The sequence below is a fragment of the Colobus angolensis genome, unplaced genomic scaffold (genome assembly GCF_000951035.1).
Source record: "Colobus angolensis palliatus isolate OR3802 unplaced genomic scaffold, Cang.pa_1.0 Scaffold30, whole genome shotgun sequence".
In the NCBI taxonomy this organism is placed as follows: Eukaryota; Metazoa; Chordata; class Mammalia; order Primates; family Cercopithecidae; genus Colobus; species Colobus angolensis.
Window position 1 is genome coordinate 5,782,322 of NW_012116266.1, and position 26,079 is coordinate 5,808,400.

Here is a 26,079-nt window from a genome sequence, read left to right on the forward strand (position 1 = left end):
TCCTGGGCTCAGGTGATCTGCCCACCTCAGCCTCCCAAAGTGCAGGGAGTACAAGGGTAAGCCACTGCGTCCAGCCTGGACATTATTATATCTTAACAGATACATCTGCCTCATTCATTTCTTGTAATGACTAGAGGCATATACCGCTACAATGTGTTACCTTCACTTAACCAGTTCTCTCTTGATAAACTGCTATGCTTTTCCCCTTTCTTTTGATGCTGTTATGAACATCCTTTTGCATACGTCATTACACACTGGGATAAGACAGTAACAATAAAATTATTTCCAATAACAAATGTTACCAAAAAGAAACAGCTTTGAGGTAACCTGGATAGAAACTTATAATTAAAAAATTAAGAAGTTCCAGCTATATGAGAATAACTGGTACTATACATGGCTTTCAGCTATAAACAACTAGAAAACTGGAGAAAATCAGTTCCAGAAACTGGGTCACAGAACTGTGATACACACAAGAAGGAAAACAAAGTAAGCACAAGGATCACACAGATTCCGGTTTGGAGACACTTTCCAAACTACTACATGGAAAGGAGGAACCTTAAAAGAACACAGTCATTTGTTGAGTTGAGGAGACAGAAATCAAAGTTTAGAGAGGCTTAGGCAACTGGAATTTGTAAAGCAGAGTACTGGAGTAGAGGAAGCTATACAGAGAAAGTGCTCTAGAAATATGCACAGGGCTCACTTTGTGTCTCAGTGTCTATCCTCACACAATAGTGTGATATCCCACAAGATTGGCAAAAAATTACAAAGAAACTGTAAGCTGAGTAATTCTCTGATTTTACACAGAGCTAGAAGATGACAGAGTTCCATTCATCCACAGTGGACACACAGAAAGATAATACATAAAAAAGGACATAAAAACATATATACCATTGCAAATTCTCATCATAAGATTGCTGGGTGGCTATATTAGCATATGACAAAGTAGGCAAGAAATATAATGAAGGCAAGGAATGTTATTCATGATGAAAAGTGGAACTCAATAAATTTAAATAAGAAAATACAACTCAATGAGTTTAAGATTATTGAAGTCATAAAGAGTATTTTCTCTTGCAATAATGGAAATATATTAGAAAGTAATGAAAAAAAGATTATCTGGAGACCCTTTTCATGAAGATGGCATTAAAAGAAAGGTGGCCCCTGCCCTTCCCAAAGCCAAAGCCAAAGCCAAGTTTATGAAGGCCAAGAAGGCAGGGCTAAAAGGCATCCACCCCACCCCCCACACACATACAATCTGCACATCACCCTTTGGTGGCCCAAAACACCATGGTTCCAAAGGCAGCCCAAACAGCCTCAGAGGAACACTCGGAGAAGATACAAACTTGGCTATATGCCAGCACCAAAATCCCTTTAAGCCACTAAGTCAGCCATGAAAAAGATGACAGCAAAACACCTGTGTTCACTGTAGCTATCAAGGCTAACAACTGATCAGATAGGCCATGAAGAAGCTCTATGACAATGATGTGGCCAAGGTCTACACCCTGATCAGGCCTGCTGGAGAGAAGACATATGTTAGACTGCCTCCGGACTATGAGGCTTTTGATATTGCCTACACAACCCGGATCATCTAAACTGAGTCCATCAGGTTAATTCCAAATATACACTTTTTTTACCATAAAGAAAAAAAGAGCTGGGGGTGGAGGCTCATGTCTGTAATCCTAGCACTTTGGGAGGCTGAGGTGGGTGGATCACTTGAGGCCAGGAGTTGGAGACCAGCCTGGCCAACATGGTGAAACCCCATATTTACTAAAAATATAACAATCAGCTGGGTGTGATGGCAGGCACCTGTAATCCCAGCTACTCGAGAGGCTGAGACATAAGAATCGCTTGAACCCAGGAGGTGGAGTCTGCAGTGAGCCAAGATCGTGCCACTGTACCACTCCAGCCTGGGTGACAGTGTAAGAACCCATGTCAAAAAATAAAAATAAAAAAAGAAAGAAAGAAAGAAAGAAGGATCTGAAACTCCCCAAACACTTGCAGATTAAACAATACATTCCTTTTCATTTTATTAATTTAATCTTTTTTAATTGACAAATACAAATTGCATACATTTATAATGAACATGGTATTTTGAAATATGTATACATTGTGGCTAAATCAAACTAATTAACATATACATTACCTCACATAACTTTTTTTGTGGTAAACCTCTCTCTTAGCTACTCTTAGTCATTTTCTTTCTTTCTTTTTTTTTTTTTTTGAGATGGAGTCTGGCTCTGTCGCCCAGGCTGGAGTGCGGTGGCCGGATCTCAGCTCACTGCAAGCTCCGCCTCCCAGGTTTAGGCCATTCTCCTGCCTCCGCCTCCCAAGTAGCTGGGACTACAGGTGCCCGCCTCGTCGCCCGGCTAGTTTTTTGTATTCTTTAGTAGAGACGGGGTTTCACCGTATTAGCCAGGATGGTCTCGATCTCCTGACCTTGTGATCCGCCCGTCTCGGCCTCCCAAAGTGCTGAGATTACAGGCTTGAGCCACCGCGCCCGGCCTACTCTTAGTCATTTTCAAGTATACAATGCATTGTTACTAACTACATTCACAATGTTACGTAGTGGCTTTCTTGAATTTATTCTTCCTAACTGAAATTTTGTATCCTTAAACCAGCATTTCCTGAATTTGAAAATATTTTAAACCAAATGAAGAAAAAATTGTTTTAATTTAACAAACTTAAAACAAACATATCAAAATCTATGGGGCACAACTAAAGCAATGATTCATGCTCATTCTAGAAGAAAGGTCTAAATAAAGATCTAATTAAAGATTGAACTTTCACCCTAAGAAGCTAGAAAAAGAAGAGCAATTAAGACGGAGTTAATATTAAAGATAATAGAAAAAATAATGAAAAAGGAAAGAATAAACAATAGAGGAAAATCAATGAAATCAAAAGCTAGTTCACTGGTAAGATTAATATAATCTTTTAAGAGACAGGGTCTCACTATGTTGCCCAGGCTGGAATGCAGTGGCTATTCATAGGCACAATCATAGTGCACTACAGCCCCAAACCCCTGGGCTAAGGTGATCCTCCTGCCTCAGCCTCCTAAGTAGCCAGGACTATGGGCATGTGCCAGGATCAATATAATTTAAAAACCTCTAGTTAGACCAATCAAGAAAAAAGAAGACAGAAAAATGTAAATTATCAATGTCAGGAATGAAAGAGGAGACATCAATCTAGATTCCATAGATTTAGGAAGGATACATGAAGAAATATTATGAACAACTTTATGCTAATAGATTCAATAATACAGATGAAAAATACAAATTCCTTGGAAGACATTAATTACAAAAACTAACACAAGAAGAAATAGAAAATCTGAGTAGCCCTTTATCTAGTAAATAAATTTACTCCATAATTTAAAATCTTTTCACATTGGACACAACAGTACATGCCCATAGTCCCAGCTACTCAGGAGGCGGAGGTGGAAGGATCACTTGAGCCCAGGAATTCAAGACGAGCCTGAGCAATATAGCAAGATTCTGTCTCAATGAAAAACAAAACAAAACCTTTCCACAAGGTAATCTCTAGGTCCAGATCTGCTGGTGAGTGTTAAGAAAATCATAATAGCATTCTCAAACCAACTCTCACAGAAAATAGAGGAAAACAGAACCCTGCCTAACTCATTTAATATGACCAGTATTGTTGTTTGAGCCACCAAATCAATAGTATTTTGTTATACCAGCCCAAGTAGACTAAGACAGATTTTGTTACAAAGAAATAGAGTGCTACTACAACAAAGACCTAAGAATACAGAAGCAGCTTTAGAACTGGGTAATGGGTAGAGGCTGTAAGAGTTCTGGGGTGCATGCTGGAAATAGGGACCTTCAGGGCAATTCTGTTGAGCTCTCAAACATAAATAAGGAGCATGTTATTAAAAACTACTAGAAAGGTGATCCTTATTAAAAAGTGGCAAAGAACTTGGCCGAACTGTGTTCTAGTGTTTTGTGGAAGGTAGAATGTGCAGCAAGCAATGAAACTGGGTATTTAGCTAAGGGGATTTCTAAGTAAAGTGTTGAAGGAGCAGCTTAATTTCTCCTTCTGACTGCTTATAGTTAAAATGTGAGAAGACAGAAATAAACTGAAGAAGAAACTGTTAAACACAAAAGAACCAGAAGTTGAGATTTAGAAAATTCGCAGCCTATCCAAATTACAAAAAACAAACAAACAAACAAGAAAGCTTGTTCTAAAGAAAACACTGAGGGTGTGACTGATAAACAGACCATGGTTATAACTAGTGGACTTAATCAGCCAGCTCAGTGAGGCCAGGAATGGATATGGGATTATACCAGAAAAGGCACTACCATTTTGAACTAAAGGGGACAGAGAAAGTGGGAAGGAATGAAGGTAGACTGTTAGACTTCTTGGATTCTATAGACCAGACCATAAAGCTATTCGGTTTGAATGTGTGATAAGAAAAACTCTGAAAGCAATTCAGAGATTATGAGGGCTGCCACTCCCACCAAAGACCCAGGAGACAAGACTGTTTCCTCTTCCTTGGTTTCAAAGGGTAGGACCACAGGTCAGGTTTCAGTGGGCCAGGATGACCTACCCAGTGCCTCAATGGTGGGGCTGCTCTCACAGACAGCACTATGGGTGGGGCCCTTGCAGGGACCTTGGGTGGGGGGTGACACTGGCAAACCAGTGCGCATGGAGTACACAGTATCAACCAAAGAGGGCTATTCTCAAGCTTTAATGCCTAATAGAATTTACCCTACTAGGTTTTAGGCTCACCTGAGACCTGTCACCCCTTTATTCCTTCCACTGTCTCCCTTTTGGAATGGGAATATGTATCCTAAACCTGTTCCAACGTTGTATTCTGGTTACATATAACTTATTTCTTTTCACAGGTTGACAGCTGGAAAGGGATTTTGAGTCAGGATGAATTGTAACTTCAGTCTAACCAGTAACAGATTTAGAAATTAAGATTCTGAACTTTAGACTTACAGAGTTGATGTGAGAACAAGTTAAGACATTTGGGGCTGTTGGGGTAAAATGGATGTATTCTGTATGTGATAAGTACATGAATTGGGCAGGGGTGCAAGGACCGAGTGGTATAGAGTGAACTATGTATCTCCAAAATTAGTATGTGGAAGCCCTAACACCTCCCCTATGTGACTGTATTGCAGATAGAGCCTTTAAATAAATGATTAAAGTTAAATGAGGTCATAAAAGTAGAGCCTTGATCAAAGAGAACTAGTGCCTTTATAAGAAGAGGAAGAGACAACAGTCTTTTTCCAACATGTGAGGACACAGCAAGAAGGTGACTATCTGCAAGCCACAAAGTCAGATCTCACCAGAAAATAAAACCTGCTGGACTTTCCAGCCTCCAGAACTATGAGAAATAAATTTCTGTTATTTAAGCTACCCAGCTACAGTATTTTGTTATGACAATCAAAGCAGACTAAGACAAAAACCATACAAGACATATAAGGCAAAAAATCCTAGAAACCCTTACTGTCCTTGAACAGAGATACAAAATTTTTAAACAAAAAAATCAATCAAATGCAGTAGTACATAAAAAGGATAATATACTATAATCCTAGCACTTTAGAAGACTGAGAAAGGAGGATTACTAGAGGCCAGGAGTTCAAGACTAGTCTAGAGGCAACACAGCAAGACCATATCTACAAAAATATCTACAAAAACATTTTGTTAAATGAGCCAGCTGATATGGTTTGGATCTATGCCCCCACCCAAATCTCATGTTCTACTGTAATCCTCAGTGTTGGAGGTGGGGCCTGGTGGGAAATGACTGGATCATGGGGGCGGATCCTTCATGAACAGTTTAGCAGCATCCCTTTGGTGCTTTTCTCATGACAGAGTTCTCAAGAGATCTGGTCATTTAAAAGTGTTTAGCACCTCCCAGCTTTCTCACTCTTGGTCCTGCTCCTGCTTCGCCTTCTGCTGTGAGTAAAAGCTCCTGAGGCCTCCCCAGAAGCAGAGGCTGTCTGGTACAATCCTGTGGTCCTAGCTACTCAGGAGGCTGAGGCAAGAAAATCATTTGAACCCAGGAGTTTGAGGCTACAGTAAGCTATGATTATACCATAACACTCCAGACTGGGCAACACAGCAACACCCTGTTTTTCAAAAAAAAAAAAAAAAAGAGAGACAGCGAGAGACAAATAAAAATTAATTATATAATCACAACCAAAGGTAGTTCAGGCCAGAAATATGATGTTAGTTTAATATTTGAAAATCAACCTATGTACTTCGCCAATTAACAAGCACCTCAAATAGATGTAGTAAAAGTACGTTTAAAAAAAAAAGTCAACGTCCATTCAGTAATAGCAAAGCAGGGTTAGAATAAGACTTCCTCTACTTAATAAAAGGCATCTATTTTTAAAAACATATAGCTAATATCATATTTAATGGTGAAAGACTGAATTTTTTCCCTTCTACATGTGGGAACAAGGATATAAAAGTCAATACACAAAAACAAATTATATTTCTATATACTAGTTTTAAAAATGAAAAATACAATTTAAAACAAATCAGGCTGGGCATGGTGGCTCTCACCTGTAATCCCAATACTTTGAGAGGCTGAGGTGGGAGGATCACTTGAGGCCAGGAGTCTGAGAACAGCCTAGGCAACACAGTGAGACTTTGTCTCCATAAAAAAAATTGTTTATATTAGCCAGGCACAGTGGCACATGCCTATAGTCTTAGATATTTGGGAGGCTGACGTGAGAGGACCACCTGAGCTCACAAGTTGGAGGTTATATAGTGAGCTATGATTGCACTACTGCACTTCAGCCTGAGCAACAGAATGAGACCGCATCTCTCCCTAAAAATGAATAAGATAAATCATTTACAAAGCATACAAAATATACAATACTTTGGGATAAATTAACAAAATATGTGCACAATCTGTATATACAAGAGACAAAGGCTTCTATGGGATACTTTACTTCTAAGCCAAGTGGCTCCCTGACACACCAATTTGATTTTATAACCTCATTTGGAGGACTTAAGAATAGCCCTTGGATGGCTGTGAGGACTCCTGATGAACAGAAACACCTTATACTGTTCTACTGGCATGCTGGGTTTCCTGTCCTCTATCCTATAAGTGAGGCCAGTTTCCAGAGATGGTTTACTATGGAGCTTCATTACCTAGTTAGCTAGGTATCACTACTGGTGGTCAAGCAGAGTTAGTACTGTAGTCATCTTCAGCAAGCAATCAAAGGACTATTTCTGTCCTGTTTCATTTCACAGGGAAAAGAAAGAACTGAAGCAAATATGGCAAAATGTTAAGTGACAAATTTGAATGGGAAATACATACTCAAGGAACACACAGTGTTCCTTTTATAGTCTGCAAATTCTATATTTTTGAAAGATGGCATATATAAGTCACATATATAGGGGCTAACTCTCTCAAGTTTCCTATTTTCAGTAAAAATTCTGAAGTTCTAAAATATACCACCATTGGTCGGGCATGGTGGCTCATGCCTGTAATCCCAGCACTTTGGGAGGCTGAGGTGCGTGGATCACCTGAGGTCAGGAGTTCAAGACCAGCCTGGCCAACATGGTGAAACCCTGTCTCTACTAAAAATGCAAAAATTAGCCGGGTGTGGTGGCCTATGCCTGCAATTCTAGCTTTTTGGGAGGCTGAAGCAGGACAACTGCTTGAATCCAGGAGGCGGAGGCTGCGGTGAACCGAGATCGCGCCACTGTACTCCAGCCTGGGGCAACAGCGTGCAACTTCGTCTCAATAAAAAAGTAACTAAATAAAATAAAATATACCATCATTAAAATATTGTTATTCTAAAAAAATTTTTTTGAGAACAGCACATTAAATAAAACTAAGTACAATAATTGCAGCCAAACACAAATCATGTACCTTACTCCAGTGACATGTTCTTACAACCTTTATTTTATAAATTAACAAAGCTGAATCAAGATCAGAATCAGAGTAAGAATAAAAAGTAATCAGAGTAAGATGATAATCATAGCAAGAGAAATTAGAGGTGTTACTTACGATAAAAGAAAGGGACGAATTCCACTGTGAGAGAAGCTGGTTTATATTTCTGTCTGCTCTTCTCCACAGTACTAAGGATTCGTCTATCATTAAAAAGAAGTCAATAATAAATTACAACATGGGCAAGCAGACATGGCACAATTACAAAAACAATTATAAAACAAATTTATTATTTTACTTTTGATTTGTGTCTTGAACTATGTATCTCTAGGATTCACATAATCTTGAAAAGAAGTCTAGCAAATAACTGAACTGTTCATCAATTAAAAGATTTATTTTTTTGAATTACGCAACATGGTAGCTAGGTTAAATCTCCAAATAACTGTAAAATGAACAAGAAGCCAGCTCTTAAAATTTCCAATCTGTAAAAGAACTTGTTCAGCAGTAACGCTAAACTGACAGCTCAGACTAGTAGCATATTATTATAGTAAAGTTGAAATTTATCAGAAATCCGGGTTACTCTGCCACTTTCTGAAACTTTATAATAATGAATAATGAGGCCATATATTAGCGTCTTTCATCTTGAGGATACAGATCCAGTATGGGCTGGGATTATTTCTGTTTTTAATGACAATTCCAGTAGTTTTGATGGATGTGATGTCTTCTACAGGCTTTGGTAAAGCCAATACAAATTGCACGTGCTTTTAACAAGAACATTTCAATTCACTACAAAATGAATCTCTTAGATGGGCATAGTGGTGTGGAGATTGGAGAATAAAGAGAAGTATTATGATGATACTTCCAACTAGTAGATGGTAAATTTTTTAAAATCACAGATACTTTTTCATTCCCTAAAAAAGCATTTAAAATTACTAAAGCCAACAAAAATAGAAAATATTTAAAGGACAGCTGCATAGAAATTCTGTACATCTAAATATGATCAACTGATAAAGCACTGGTCTAAGATGCTTTCTTCTTAATGGCCATAATTGAGCTATTGAAATTACTTTCCTTATAATTATTTCAAACCTGAGAAGAAATTTCAATTCATCATAGAACAAACCACATAGGATAAGCATAGCTGGACTCAGTGATAGCAAAATAAAGAGTTCAAAGATCCAGATCTACTATACAAATTCATTAGAAATCATATTAGACCTCATTTGCTACTGCACTGCTTTCCAAATCTATGCCTATTTCCAGTGTGTGGAAGGCAGAACAATGATTATACCAGCTGTATTTATTTTAATTTCAAACATAACATGTTAGAACATTAATAGATCTTCCTATTTAATTAAGACCATTATCAAAGATTTTCATGTTTTTGTAACAATATAAAATTCACTGGAGTTTCAAATAAAAAATTCAATCATGTGGTAAAAAAATTAATTTTAAAAGGATAAAATTTAATTTAGCTTTCAGTTAGGTTTTTCCATGGGATTATTATCATTTTGTACATCCATTATAAATTATGGTATTAACTAATAGATTGCTTATATCCTATCCAGACAACCTATGCTACAAACAATAAACATCCTCACCTGATTAACATAATACAAATGTACTTCTACAATTTGTGATCAATGACTCATTCTAAAGTTCCTGTATTAGATGTAACATATGCACATAATTTCCAATATATTTGTGGTAAAAATTTAATATGCTAACATAAACAAAAGGGGTGAGAACTATTACACATATTAGAACACAAAAATTAAAGCACAAGCAGTTTGTACTGCATGTTTTCAATAAGTTAGTAGAGCTAAAAATGAACTTTAGTCTTATACCATTTGTAGAATGTAGCACAGTTAATTGCTCCATTATTATTTGATATTTGGGCCAAGCATCTAGCATGTAGCAGATGGTAATACCTATTAACCGGTTGTCTGAGAGGGCTGTAAAACACTTATTTGCTCTCAGTTTTCTAAGTTTATGTCCTTGGTTGATTTAACCATGCTGCTGCTGCTTTTTTTTTTTTTTTTTTTATGTAGTCTTGCTCTGTCACCCAGGCTGGAGTGCAGTGGCGTAATCTCAGCTCACTGCAAGCTCCGCCTCCCAGGTTCACGCCATTCTCCTGCCTCAGCCTGAGTAGCTGGGAGTACAGGTGCCTGCCACCAGACCTGGCTAATTTTTTTGTATTTTTAGTAGAGACGGGGTTTCACTGTGTTAGCCAGGATGGTCTCGATCTCCTGACCTCGTGATCCACCCGCCTTGGCCTCTCAAAGTGCTGGGATTACAGGCCATGAGCCACGGCGCCTGGCCACCACGCTTCTTTTTTGTACTCACATCATATCTAGGACATAATCATTATTCTTAATTTTATTTGGGAAAAATTCAAGTTTTGGCAAAAGTTGCAACAATAAGAATAGATCAAAGAACATCAAATAGAGTTTACCTGAGTTCACTGTTAACACTTTATCCCGAATTTTTTTTTTTTTCTTTTAGAGACAGGGTCTTGCTCTATTGCCCAGACTGGAGTGAAGTGGTGCTATCCTAGTTCACTGTAACCTCTAACTCCTGGGCTCAAGCCATCTTCCCATCTCAGCCTCCTGCAAAGCTAGGACCACAGGTGCAAGCCACCATACCCAGTTAATTTTTTTTATTTTTTGTGAGGATGGGGTTGCCCAGGTTGGTCTCTAACTCCTGGGTTTAAGTGATCCTCCTACCTCAGCCTCCCAAAGTGTCCCACAGGCATGAGTCACTGTGCCCGGCCTCAATACATATAGAAAATTACATATATCATGGTCCTTCATCTCTTAATATTTTAGAGAATATTTACTAATAGGGATATAGTCTTATATAACACCATAGTATAGTTATAAACTTCAATAAATTTAACACTGATACAACACTTTTATGTAATCTACCAACCATATTCCAGTTTTGTCAATTCACCCACTAACATCCTTTGTAGCATTTCCCTCTTCCAATACAGCTTCCAGGCCAGGGTGAGGTATTGCATTTAGTGTCTCTTTAGCCTCTTTTAATCTGAAACGTTTCCAGAACCCCTCTTTGTGATATTTTTAAAGAAAGTTGTCCTCCAGCCTTCCTTTTTTTAAAAATTACAATGTTCTTCACTTGGGGTTTGCTTATTTTCTCACAATTAGATTCAGACTATGCATGCTTGGCTGGAATAACACATAAGCAATGATGTGTCCTTCTCAGGGTTATCACATGTGGAGCACATGATACCCATCTGCTTCTTACTGATAATCAGTTAATTTTGATCATCCAACCAACTGGATTATTTGGTCCAGTACTGTCCAAAATAATTACTAATTTTTCAATTACAAGTAATAAGTAATTGTGGGGAGACATTTTAAAACCACACACATGGCCACGCGCAGTGGCTCACACCTATAATCTTAGCACTTTGGGAGGCTGAGGCAGGTGGATCACCTGAGGTCAGGAGTTCAAGACCTGTCTGGCCAATATAGTGAAACCCTGTCTCGACTAAAAATAAAAAATAAGCCAGGCGTGGTGGTGCACGCCTGTAATCCCAGCCGCTTGGGAGGCTGAGGCAGGAGAATTGTTTGAACCTGGGAGGCAGAGGTTGCAGTGAGCTGAGATTATGGTACTGCACTTCAGCCTGGACAACACAGCAAGACTCCATCTCAAAACAAACAAACAAACAAACAAACAAAAAACATACACACATCATGCTCCCAACCAAAACTTCCCCCTAGGTTTAACATCCATGAATGATTCTTGCCTGATCCAATCTTATTATGATGTGTCCAAAATGTGATTTTTTTCCCCCACCTCCAGCATCCCCTCTATATTTACTAATTGGCACTTGGAATTTTACTGTAAGCAACACCCTTCACTTCTCCCTTATCTATCACTGGTATGAACTCATAAATTTTCTTCCTGAATGGTTAAATAATTCATTACTATAATTATTTTGTACATATATTATCCCAGGTTTGACAAGTTGGAGGCACAGGGCATACCTTAACATAACTCTTTTTCTCTGTGGCAAGGCAAGGAATCCTACTAAACTTGCACTAGTCACAAAGTAGGAACTCAGTAAGTACATTTTTGAATAAATGTTTAAATGAACGAACAAGTCACACTGAAGGAAGATTTCTTTTTCTCTTTTCTTTTCTTCTTCCTTCTTTCTTCTTCTCCTCCTTCTTCCTCTTTCTTCTTCTCTCTCACTCTCTTCTCCTTCCTTCCCTCCCTTCCTCTTTCCTTTCCTTCCTTTTTCCACTCCTTTCTCCTCTACTCTCCTTTCCTCTATCCCTCCTTTCCTCCCTCCCTCCCTCCCCTTTCTCTCTTTCAGGTTTTGCTGTCACCCAGGCTGGAATGCAATAGTGTGATCATAGCTCACTGCAGGCTTCAACTCCTGGGCTCAGTGATCCTCTCACCTCAGCCTCCCAAGTACTCGGAACTACAGGCACATATCACCATACCCAGCTAATTTTTTTTTTTCTTTTTTTTCTAGATGAGGTCTTATACTCCTGGCCTCAACCAATCCTCCTGCCTTGGCCTCCTAAAGTGCTGGGATTACAGGTGTGAGCCACCATGTCTGGCTGATTTATTTCCCTATACTTATTTTAGTTCCACTTGAGGAAATCTTTCCAACTTTCTGAGATTCTGTAAGTAGAATCAAAATTGAGATAACAGATTAATCAAATCTGCAAAAAGCATCTATTTGTTTTCATCAAATAAGAAAAGAAATAGTTTTAAATGGCTCTGTATTTGGAATTATGTTAATTTTAATTAAATCTATTCTAACCTGCTTTAGCTCTTTTGGTAAGCAATAAACACAAACAATGAATAAGAAATTATATATCTTCTAAATTTCCAGTTAATTTCAGAATCAGATTAATAAATAAGGTGTAAATTATTGCTGTAGATTCCTTTCTATAAGTCTTCCATGAGCAATGGATTTCTCCTAATTCCATTTTTTAATCTCCCTTTCAAAGTCAAAGAAACCCAAGTCTGAATTTCCCTGCTTTACCATTTATCTTTGAAGCAGTTCTTACATTACTGGCAAGATTGCTGTGCATATTAGAGATAATACATACATAGCTTCTAATGTAATTCCTGGCAAATATATACATGCATTCATTAAATGCTGCTACTCATCCTCTACTTTGCCCCCCTTTCTGTTGCCATCTTACATAAGCAGAATTTTCTTCCTATATTATGTTAATAGCATTTAAAAGTTTCTTCTTTTTGGGTCTCTGGGCTGTGCTCCTAGCTCGGGCTCCCTCTCCTCAGTTCTGAGAGGCCTTAGGTGGTTCTGTGGCAGCCTCTGTTGCCTGTGACCTGCAGGCCCTGCAAGATCCCCGGGCAAGATGCCGGAGCATGCTGGAAGCTGGAATGTGGACTCAGTGACTTTTGAGGATGTGGCTGTGACCTTCACCCAGCAGGAGTGGGCGTTGCTGGATTTTTCCCAGAAGAAACTCTTACAGAGATGTGACACAGGAAACCTTCAGGAATTTGGCTTCTACAGGAAACAAATGGGAAGACCAGAATGTTGACGATCCAGTCAGAAAATATGGGAGAAATGTAAGTCATATGGTAGAGAGACTGTGTGAAGGTAAACAAAATAGTCCATGTGGAGATACCTTCAGTCAGAATTCAAATCTTAATCTGAACAAGAAAGTTTCTACTGAAATAAAATCATGTGTATGCAGAATGTGTGGAAAAGTCTTCATATGTCATACATCTCTACATAGGTATATTGTGTCTCACAGGTATATTGTATCTCACTCTGGACACAAACTATTTGAGTGTGAGGACTGTTAATGAAGCCATATAAATGTAAACAATGTGGGAAAGTCTTTCTCTCACAGGTGTTTGAAGACACATGGTAATGCACAGTGATAATGGATTTTATAAATGTACAGTATGTGGGGAAAACTTTATTTTCCCCAGTTTATTTAAAATGCACCAGAAAACTCACACTGGAGAAAAAAAATCCTATAAATGTAAATATTGTGGTAAAGACTTCAATTATTCCAGAAAAGTCACGAACATGAAAGAACTCATAGAGGAGAGAAACCCTATACAAGCAAGAAATGTGATAAATTATTAACTTCTTCCTATGTCCTTCAACAACATGAAATGATTCATACTGGAGAGAAACCCTATAGATGCAGAGAATGTGGCAAAGCCTTTACAACTTCCAGTTTCCTTCGTAAGCATACAAAGGCTCACAGTGGAGAAAAGCCTTAGGAATGTCAAAAATGTGTTAAATCATTCACACTTTCCAGTTCCCTTGGATGACATGAAAGAACTCAAACTGAAGAGAAACCCTTGGATATAAGTAAAATGGTAAAGCCTTCACTTCTCCCAGATCCTTTCAACAGCATGAAAGAAGTCATACTACAAAAAAAACCATGTGAATGGAAGAAATGTGGTAAAGACTTCAGATATCCTAGTTCTATTAGAACAGATGAAAAAACACATAGTGGGATTGTGAGGAATACTGGAAAACATGTAATTTTCTCAGTTCCTTTTGAAAACTAAGAGAAACTCATAGTGGGGGAAAAATGAATGTAAAAAAACTGGCAAAGTCCTCAGTTTTCCCAGTTTCTTTCAAGGACATAAAAGGGTTCACAATAGAGAAAAACCCTATAATTTTTAGAAATGTGGCAAAGCCTTCAGTTTTTCCATTTTTCTTTGAAATATGTAAGAAGTCAGTGGAGATAAGCCTTATAAATTTAAATGTGTGGTAATTTCTTTAGTTTGTAAGTTTCATTTGATACTTGAACTCATTTTTTAAAAATTCCTATAAATGTACAGAGTGTGAGAGTACCTTCATTTGTCTAATTGTCTAGCACATGTTCAAGATACATGGTAACAAACTGTAGATGGACCTTATAAATGTGAGAGCACTCTGGATTGGAAGCACAGTAGTGTAGAAAATACAGAAATGTTTTTAAGTTTAACAATTACTTCAAAAGTTTTGTAAAACTCTCACTAGTAAGAAATTCTATACACGTTGGTAAATTGGAAAGCCTGATGTAAATTAATGCTCAGAAATGCACATAAGTGGAATGTTATTCTCATTATAAATATTTTGCTTATCAGTGGTTCATTGCTAAAGAGGGTCTCTGTGCTTTTGATTTCTACTTCCGCAAGAAAACCTCAATGTGAAAATTCTGTGGATACTCTTTCAGCAATGCTACATGAGTTTAATAGGTAGTGGATTTTTAAAAAATTAAATTAGTAAAATTCTTCTCTCTTAAGTGTGTTGGATCTCTGGGTAAATTAAAATGTATTCCTATATGGAGGTAATTTTAATTTTTATGTAATTTTTAAAGTTATCTGATTAATGGGCCATTGAAAAATGTGTTTTTGGTAACATTTGGAATTTTCTCACTGGCCTCATCTGGCAAGTTTTGGTTATCCGTACATGTTTTCTACTTTATATAGGAAAATTACTCTTTTTTGGTGTAATAATCTTTGTTATATTTTCCTTTTTAATAAAGAGTTATCAAAAAAATTTTCTTCTTTTTGACTCTCAAAAACTGTTTTTAGCTACCAATTTTATCTAATTTGTTATCAGAACTACCTTTAATAAATCTTCTCTCCCCATCTTTAAATTCATTTTGCTATTATTAAAGATTCCTTTAAAAGCCTCTCTTCTGCCATTTTCAGACTGGTTTTATGTTCCTCTTTCTGTATCTGTCTTGCTGTCTATAAAGAAAAGTTATGTCATTGTTTCAAAACTTAAAATGTTCTCTTAGATTTGCCATTGCTGAAAAGTCTAAGGTGGAGGATGGAGAAGTAGCAAGAGTAGAAGGGAGAGGAGGAAGAGATACACTTTCCTTAGAGAAATCTCTGGCATACATGTCAAAATGGGGGAACACTGATTAGTTAGAACCAAAGTGCTAATGAGTATAAAGACTACAGATGAAGCACTGTTAAGTGTCTCTTTGTATCTTTTTTTAAAAAGACAGGTCTCTATAGCTAACTGAAGCCTTGAACTCTTAGGCTCAAGCAGTCCTCCCACCTCAGCATCCCCAGTAGCTGGGACAACAGGCATGAGCCACCACATCCGGCTCCCTTTTTGTATTTTTAAAGACTCATAAGCAGGGCATAAGCAGAGATAAACAGAAGTCACGGCACTAATTGCCAACTATTTCTACCCCTTCTAGTCACATGGTAGATTTTAACTTGGCCCCACTGTAGTAGACCGGGACATGTAATCACAGTTCTGGCCAATGAGTTCAGAATGAAAATGACATGTGTCATGTAGCATGACCAGACAAGACAAGAACATTAAACTGCCAATTTGACACCTTTCAAAACTTTTTCTCTCACACTTGGTGACTACAAGGGCTAAAATGATGCTCTGTTAGCCTGGGACCTTTAGTGACTATGATGAGTAGAGGCTCTCTGCTTACCCACAACAGACAGACAACATGAAAAAGAAGTAAATCTTTTGTTATTCTAATTCCCTTGTTTGTTACTGGTGCATAATTTACTCCTCCTGTCTAACTGAAATTTTGTATCTTTAACCAACATTTTCCCAATCTCCATCTCCCAGGATGTATTCTGATTTCAATAAAATATTATATCACTATACAGAACATACAAAAAGTGCTACCACATAGTATATATAAATGTTCTCTTGGTTATCAATTCTTCACCATCATCTAATGGTATGGGGGCTATACTACCCTAGAAACCCTGAAAAAATCTATAAAAATAATTTAGTAATGAAATTCTGCAATCATGTTGCAGGAAGTAGAAATTATTTACAAATTGGTCAGGCTAAGTTGAAAATGAAAAATGGAAATCTTGAGGAGATTTGGGAGATTTAAAAAAGAGGTCTGATTGAGAGTGATGATACAATTCTTTGTAATCTGTGCCCACAGGTAAGAACAATATGTGACTTTAAAAGTCTTCTCTTTGAGCTCCGTACTGGTAATTAAGCTATTGTCACTAAGCTACCAACCGACTCTTCTATATTCTCTCTGCTTTGTGATGCTGGGACAGGCATCATGCAAACTTTCTTTTTCCAGCTGCCTCCCTTTTGGGCTCCCTAATAGAGGGTACCAGATGAAGCGTGGAAGAAAGAGAGCAAGGATTGGTTCCACAATGCTCTTTTTCTGTATACTCATCAGCATCACGCCAGCAAGAATTCTTAATTGTAGCAATGGCAGTTGGCTCCTGTCTTCAGCTTATTTTTGGCAATCCCAGAATGAGCCTCTTGACCGTTCAAGAGATATAAGCACCAGCTATGCAATGCTCCTTCCTCAGAGGTCTGAACCCCAGTGCTGTAGGGCATCTTCTCCAAAGTCTAGATTCTGATAACTTCATCCTCTTCCCTTTGTTCCCATGACCGCAGGGAAAGTAGCTGTTTCCTAAAGTTAATGTCCTACCTTTGTTTTGTCAATTCTCTAACATTTGTTTATCAATTTCCTTGTATTAGATCCTCTCTTTTAAAATATCTAGTTTGAGGAGGCTGGGTGCAGTGGTTCATGTGTATAATCCCAGTACTTTGGGAGGCTAAGGTGGGAGGACTACTTGAGCCTAGGAATTCAAGACCAGTCTGGGCAACATAGTGAGATCTCATGTCTAAAAATAAAAATAAAAATAAAAATATTTAGTGTGGTTTCTGTTTTCCTTATGGGATCCTGATGACATAAACTCTACAATTAAAAATAAATGGACAAAGGCCAGGCACGGTGGCTCCCAGCACTTTGGGAGGCCAAGGCAGGCAGATCACGAAATCAGGAGATCGACACCATCCTGGTCAACATGGTGAAATTCCATCTCTACTAAATATACAAAAATTAGCCGGGTGTGGTGGGGCACTCTTGTAATCCCAGCTATGCAGGAGGCTAAGGCAGGAAAACTGCTTGAACCTGGGAGGTGGAGGTTGCAGTGAACTGAGATCATACCACTGCACTCCAGCCTGGTGACAGCAAAACTCCATCTCAAAAAAAATATAAAAAAAGAAATGGACAAAATACTGCTAGAAAGCATTTTCTAATTATAAAGTACGTTTTTTAAAAAAGAACTTTTCTTGAAAAACATGTATACTGTATTTGATGTTACTATGCCTTTAACATTTCTTATCAGATTATTAGTACTCAAAATTGTATTGCAAAATACAAGTTCAGGGTATCTGTAATTATTCAGAAGTAGAATTTATCACTAATTCATTCCCTCCAACATATTTCTCTAACTCAAGAGTTAAACCTATGGGTCTTATATACTTCTTTCCAATTGCTTTCATAGAGGAGACCCGCTTTGAAGAATCAGATATATTATGACATTCAGGTTTTAAATGAACACTATTATTTATAAGACATACCCTGAAATTCTATGTCTCCAATTCCGATATGGATCATATAAGCTTTCACAAAATGCCAATGCATGGATCACAAATTCTTCAACAGATGTCTGATCAGCCATTTCCTTCTCTTTTTTTTTGCTTTTTAACTGAGAACAAAGTTAAACATAAAATTAAAGACATGTCTTACTTATCATCTAACAATAAGTCATTAAAATTAAAGACATGTCTTACTTATCATCTAACAATAAGTCATTTGTATTCAAATAAGCCAAACTTTCCCTTTGAGACTAAAAGAGTCATTTAATCATATGGACTGAATACAGCCTCTACGATTTTAAGCATGTCCTATGATAGGTTTAAAATAAATAGTCAAACATCTTTTGAAAAAGTAATGTTTTCAGTAAGAAGGATATGTGATAAATAATACGTAAAAATCACAAATTGTATCATTTTAAAAGTCATTTATAAAACACTTGAATTTTTAAATTAAGTAACAGTATATATAATAACTACTTGTCTACATTTAGGTAATACGTACAAGATTTTTGAAATATATATTACCCAACAATAAGTTTAAGTCTCTTCTCAATTATTACCTCTTCTGAAAATATTTAACTATACTGACTATAATATAAAAAAAAAGTAGGCCGGGCTCGGTGGCTCATGCCTGTAATCCCAGCACTCCGGGAGGCCGAGGCAGGCGGATCACCTGAGGTCAGGAGTTTGAGACTAGCTTAACCAACATGGAGAAACCCCGTCTCTACTAAAAATACAAAAGTTGGCCGGGCACGGTGGTGCATGCCTGTAATCCCAGCTACTTGGGAGGCTGAGGCAGGAGAATCGCTTGAACCCGGGAGGTGGAGGCTGTGGTGAGCAGAGATCGGGCCATTGTACTCCAGCCTGGGCAACAAGAGCGAAACTTCATCTCAAACAAACAAACAAACAAGCAAACAAAAAGTAAAACCTAGTTGCTTTCAGTAAAGCGACAAAAATGATTAGTTCACACCTACTTGCTGAATATAGAGCGTTGTCATGGTGATGACATAATTAATGTAGGAGCAAGTCCCAATTTCTTCCACATTTGACAGATTTCTGTGAGAAAAAGAGACTTTAATTTTTTACAATGAATGTTGAACAAAACATATGTTCGTGAATTCAGCTTGAATTATGAGAACACAAGTTGGCAAACAAAATGCAAATGACATTTATTAAAACATAAAATCAATATGGTTATATAACTGCTCTCCCACCAAGACTGTGAAATATACCTCAAGCACCATTTAACTACTACAGACAGAGAATGTTTAAAAAGTATATGCTGATTAGCCTCTATTTATTACTGAAAATTGGAAAATATCACAAAGTAGAAACAGAAAAAAAAAAAAACACCAACATCTTGCCATCTCAAAATAAGAAACTATGTACATCTACATTACTTCCTTACAGATTTTTTGTCCCTATGCAGATTCTTAGTTTTCTTTTCCGTATATACTGTTGGCATGATAACACATGTGCAGTATAATCATCTTCACTTTGCTTCTTGAATTACAGTTCCCTTTTAAGGCTGTATTTCCTCAACTACATTAAAAGTCCTTGAAAAAGGGCTAACAGCATCTTTACTCACTCTAAGAAGGCATAGCATCATATTTTTGTTTAAACCAGTGGGTTTGTAAGTGCTTGGTGTTTAACTAAAATGTGATCCCTCATTTTTATTCCATTTTTATAAGACTGAGGTAAAACATGATAATATTCATTATATCTAAAATCTTTTCCTTGACATAATAAAAAAGCAACATTCATTAATTTTGTTATGAGATATTGTGATCTGGTAAAACATTTTATGTCTTAAAATTCAGTAAATGCTAATTTTAGAAAAATTAACAGAATGAATAGACTTCTTCTTCTTTTTTTTTAAGAGATGGGGTCTTGCTTGGCTGCCCAGGCTAGAGCGAAGTGGTACAATCATAGTGCACTGCAGCATCAAACTCTTGGGCTCATGTAATCCTCCCACCCCAACTTCCTGAGAAGCTGGGACTACAGGTATGTGCCACTAGGCCTGGCTAACTTTTTAAATTTTTTGTTGAGATGAGGGTCTCACTTTGTTGCCCAGGCTGGTCCTGAACTCCTGGGCTCAAGCAATCCTCCTGCCTCAGCCTCCCAAAGGGCTGGGATTACAGGTGTCAGCCACCACACCTACCCAACCAACAGACTTCTTAATGTAAGAAGTCAGACTGGCATGACAACTTGGAGAAAACAGCGTAAGGCAGAGGCAAAACTGGAAGCTTCTGCAAGAATTCTGCTTCCAATAATAGTGGACTAAGATCAGTCCTCTCCCTGACAACAACTAGAAAACATGGACAAAACATTTTTTTAAAAAATCTGTTTAAAGGCAGGGGAAAATCAATAAGGAAGTGAAAAATCACAGATCCCAGATACAGAACAAAGAAACACAGAAAGAGATGAGAGCTGCATTTAGATCCATTTTTGCACTAATGACTTCTACCAGTCCTGACAGGGGTAGACGAAACAATGAGAAGCTGCTGATTGCATCTGACAGTCTCACAGTGCTCAAAAGGGACAAAAATTAGAATTCAGAGCCCGAAAATGACTGTCTTTAAGGCTGTGGCTTAAGATCCCAAAAGGCAACACTCAAGAAGTAAAGATGAAATGAAAATAGATTAGTAATCACAGACACTAAGTCCAAGTCAGCTTAATCATTCACTGTATTAGAGGGATCCTACTTTTCCAAAAACTAATGTACATTAACTGAGAAGAAAGACAGTAGTATCCCCAGCCTAAAAGTATCTCTACGATTTTTCAAAAATAATAACCAACACTTACTCAAAAATAACAACTCACACGAGAAGGCAACACAAGTTTGAAAATCAAAAGAAACAATACACAAAAGAAACAGACCCACAATATAAGCAAAAGTAAAAGAAAAAGAGGTTGGGTGTAGTGGCTCATGCTTATCTGTAATCCCAACACTTTGAGAGGCAGAGGCAGGAGGATTGCATGAGCCCAGGAATTTGAGACTAGCCTGGGCAACATAGAGCAACCCCATCTCTACAAAAACTACAAAAATTGGCCAGACATGGTGGTGTGCCTCCCAGCTACTCAGAAGGTTGAGGTGGGAAGATCACTTGAGCCAGGGAGATTGAGGCTGTAGTGAGCCATGATCATGTACACTCCAGCCTGGGTGATGGAGCAAGATTCTGTCTCAATTTTTTTAAAAAAGCATAATCCATGAAAGAAAAAAGTTAAGTCAAACTTCATTAAAATTAAAAGCTTCTGCTTTGCAAAATACTATTAAAAGAATAAAAAGACAAGTCACAGACTATCAAAAAATATTTACAAACCAGATACGTGCCAGACACAGTGGCTCATGCCTGTAATCCCAATATTTTGGGAGGGTGAGGTGGGAGGATCGCTTGAGCCCAGGAGTTACAGACCAGCCTGGGCAATATAGTGAGACCTCATCTCTACAAAAAATAAAAAATAAAAAAACATCAGCCAAGTATGGTGGCATGTACCTGTGGTCCCAATTACTTGGGGTGCGGGGTACTGAAGTAGGAGGATAACTTGAGGATGCAGAGAGCTATGATCACGCCACTGCACCTCAGGCAACAGAACTCACTGCACCTGGGCAACAGAGTAAAAACCTGTCTCAAAACAACAATGACAACTACAAAAAAAAAAAAACCCAGATAACTGATAAAGGAATTACATCTCAAAACAGTCAAAGATGTCTTAAAAGTTAATAAGAAAACAACCCAATTTTTAAAAATGAGCAAAAGATCTAAATAGACACTTTACCAAAGAAGATACAAATGGTATATAGCCATATGAAAAGATGGTGAACATCTTTTGTCATTAGGAAATTGCAAATTAAAACAATGAGATACTACAAACACCTATTAAAACGACTAAAATTTAAAAGAACAGTATAATCCAATATTGGAAACCATGGAGAGCAACAGGAACTCTCATTCATTGTTGGTGGGAATGCAAAATGGTATCGCCATTTTGGAAGACAATTTTGCACTGACAAAGCTAAACATAAGCTTACCATATGACACAGCAATTATATTCCTCAGTATTTACCTAAATGAGTTCAAAAGTTATGTGTATGCAAAATCTGCACACAGATGTTTGTAGCAGCTTTATTCATGACTGCCAAAAACCGGAAGCAACCAAGATGTCCTGCAACAGGGGAATGAATAAACAAACTGTGGTATGTCCATAAGTAGAGTATTATTCTGTGACAAAAAGAAATGGACTATCAAGCTACAAAAAGACATGGAGGAGGGTCAGGTGCGGTAGCTCATGCCTATAGTCCCCGTTTGATCAAGGCAGAAGGATCGCTTGAGCCCTGGAGTTTGAGAACAGCTTGGGCAACATGGTGAAACTCCTTCTCTACAAAAAATACAAAATAATAATAGTAATAATAACTGGGCATGGTAGTATGTACCTGTAGTCTCAGCTACTCAGAGGCTGAGGTGGAAAGATAATGAGACCGGGAGGTCAAGGATGCAAAGAGCCCTTATTAAGCCACTGCACTCCAGTGTAGTTGACAGAGTAAGACCTTGTCTAACAAACAAACAAACAAACAAAGAAAAGTCATGCAGGACCTTTAAATGCATATTGTAAGTGAAGGAAGCCAGTCTGAAAAGGCTACATTCTGTATGATTCTAATTATGACACTCTGGTGAAAGCAAAACTAAAGACACCATTAAAATATCAGTGGTTAAGCCTCATTCTAGATGAGAATGGGTACTGTTGATCATGGTGTCCAAAAAAGTTAATGTGGCTAAATTGAGACAGAGGCTATGCTTCCATCACAGTACACATACTGCAGTGGTGACAATGAGACCTGTAACATTTGGTATACTTATGAGAAAAAAAAAAAAAAAAAAAAGCAGTGGTTGCCAGAGGTTGGGGCGGGAAGTGGGGTGGGGTGTGTGTGTATGTGTGTGTGGGTGTGTAAGGAATGAATATGTGGAGCACAGGCCGTTTTTAGTGTAGGGAAACTATTCTATATGATCCTATAATGATGGATTATGTCAAATTTATATATGACAATATAAATTAGTCAAAACCCAAGAAACTATACAACACAAATAGTGAACCCTAATATGCATATGGACCTTAGTTAATAATATATAAATACTGGTTCATCAGCTATGATAAATGTATCATACTAATGTGAGATATTAATAATAGAGGAAACTAAGGGGTATGGGAAAGGAGTATGCGGGAATTCTAGATTTATATAAAAACAGCTCTAAAACATAAAGTGTATTAAAGTTTTTAAAAGGAGCTTTAAAAAAGTAAAGTGAGGTCTCTGGAAATAGAAACATGTTCTGTGACTGGTAGCTATTAAACATTAAATTTATCATCAGAAACTATCTCCTACCCAAAACATTTTTTTTCAAACAAAAAATGTGTTGAGCATTCCAGTGCTTCCCTCTATTACCAAAATCTAAATATAATGAATTTACAACAAATATCTGTAGGATTTTTGATTTCAGCAAAATTGTAGTAGGTAGCTAACAGGAAAATATAGCAAATTATCAAAGATCAACTTATGCCTTACAACCTGAATAAACCCTTTTCCTTTAACCTTTTTTTTTTTTTTTTTTTGAGAAGAGTCTCGCTCTGTCACCCAGGCTGAAGTGCAATGGCACGATCTCGGCTCACTGAAACCTCCGCCTCCCAGGTTCAAGCAATTCTCCTGCCTCTCAGCCTCCTGAGTAGCTGGGATTTCAGGCACCCGCCACCACGCCTGGCTAATTTTTGTATTTTTTTGGAGAGATGGGGTTTCACCATGTTGGCTAAGCTGGTCTCGAACTCCTGACCTCAAGTGACACACCTCGGCCTCCCAAAGTGCTGGGATTACAGGTGTGAGCCACCGTACCCAGCTGCATCCTTCAACCCTTATAATTCTTGTATTATGTTTCTAAATTTTAAGGATGAGGAAAAACACAAAAATAAAAACATGTCTAAGGCTCTGGGAGAGCCTAAATTAGGGCGAAATGTTTTAGAAATTATTGCTCAGTCATTCCATAATTCCTGCAAAGGCAATGAGAAATTAAGCCAAAGGTAACTAAGAGGAAAATTCAGTCCCTATTCATCTACTAATTAATTATAAAATATTTATAAAACAAATAATGTATGCTATAGAAAGTGGCGTCCAAAAAGAAAATAGATTTAAAGATATAGAATGTGGCTTCCGAAATGAAGATAGGTTTCAAGAGGAATATGAACCAATTAAACCAATGGTTCTTGAATTCTTATATGCAGATGCCCCTAAACCAATGGTTCTTGAATTCTCATATGCAGATGAATGTGGAATGCTTCAAAAATCCAGATTTTGATCCCTTTTGAAACAGAATTTCCACAAGCAAGGCTCAAGCTCTATATTCTACAAAGCTTCCTTGTTGTTATTTATGCATACCAAAATGTAAGCACCACAGACCTAATTTATAAATCTGGGAAATATGAAAACTTATAGGATAATTACACTTTATTTGGTAAAATGATAAAATGAAATATCTGATTTATTTTCACAAATAACAGAGAGTAATAAAAATACATATATATTTACAGGTGAGAACCATAAGAAAAATACTGGTATAGTAATTTCTTGCTGAAGAAAAACTGTCATTGACTTTAATATAATTTTTTAAAATCTTGGCTAATGTCGCTATAACTAGGTATAGTAACTAAAAGGACTTCCAACATACTAACAAACCAAAAGCGTATTGCAAAAAGCACACTTACTCTTTAAAGTTCCATATGAACTACAAACATCATTAATAAGAAATAAAATTAATTACTATTTTGGTAACATAACAATTATTTTAAAACAGATAATTAGCTTCTTTTTTCTTTTTTATTTACTTAATTTATTATACTTTAAGTTCTAGGATACGTGTGCAGAATGTGCAGGTTTGTTACATAGGTATACATGTGCCATGGTGGTTTGCTACACCCATCAACCCATCATCTACATTAGATATTTCTCCTAATGTTATCTCTCCCCTAGCACCCCACCCACCGAAAGGCTCGGTGTGTGATGTTCCCCTCCTCATCTCCATGTGTTCTCACCGTTTAACTCCCACCTATGAGTGAAAACTAGCTTATTTTATCTACTAGATACCTGCAAAGAATAATGAAGAACTTGACAAGCAAAATTGACAAGGCTTGCTGTTGTTCCTCTAAACCATCTGCCATTTTCTGAACGCACTGTAGCAGCTGGATCCTCAGAACCTGCAGAATATTATCAGGAAGCAGAGATATTCCTGGAGGCATATCATCTACCCTAAAACAGAAAGGGAAAAAAATAAGAAGCCTGTTGAAATATAAGAAGAAAATCTCTGGCATTTAAATGAACTTCATTTTCAGCCCAAATCCTAAAGAAGCTCTTTTATTCATTCCTGATACTCTGTGCTTTCTTGTCTGCAACATACCACCAGATGATTAGTAACTAGAAGATTATTAGAGCAGAGTGGTTTTTCTTATTTCAGAAGAGGCTTACTAAAGAGAGCGACAGAGAGACTATTTGATATCTTCAATTGTACTATTTTTAATGAAAATATTTAGAATAAATTAATTTATGTTCCACTTAGAAATACTATGTATACTAAATACTGTGTATAGCAGTGTGCATACCATTTCTAAAAGAAACAATAACTGTAAAATAAAAATGAAGTATCTACATAACTAGTTTAATATCTGTCAACTGTTGGCCAGGTGCGGTGGCTCACACCTATAATCCCAGCACTTTGGGAGGCCGAGGCGGGCAGATCATGAGGTTAGGAGCTCAAGACTAGCCTGGCCAACATGGTGAAACCCCACCTCTACTAAAAATACAAAAAATTAGCCGGGC

The 26,079-nt window shown here is 37.4% G+C and overlaps 1 protein-coding gene across 1 annotated transcript in view; it reads right to left on the minus strand.

Annotated features, from left to right (window-relative positions):
- The window catches only part of NBEAL1 (neurobeachin-like 1), a 206,959-nt gene that overhangs the window by 137,369 nt on the left and 43,511 nt on the right, over positions 1-26,079 (minus strand). Inside the window, exons 4-7 of the mRNA XM_011949999.1 lie at positions 25,351-25,512; positions 19,199-19,280; positions 18,207-18,334; positions 7,982-8,064 (exon numbers count right to left, since the gene is read on the minus strand). Coding sequence (XP_011805389.1) covers positions 7,982-8,064; positions 18,207-18,334; positions 19,199-19,280; positions 25,351-25,512 — 455 coding nt within the window. The remainder of the gene's footprint in view (positions 1-7,981; positions 8,065-18,206; positions 18,335-19,198; positions 19,281-25,350; positions 25,513-26,079) is intronic.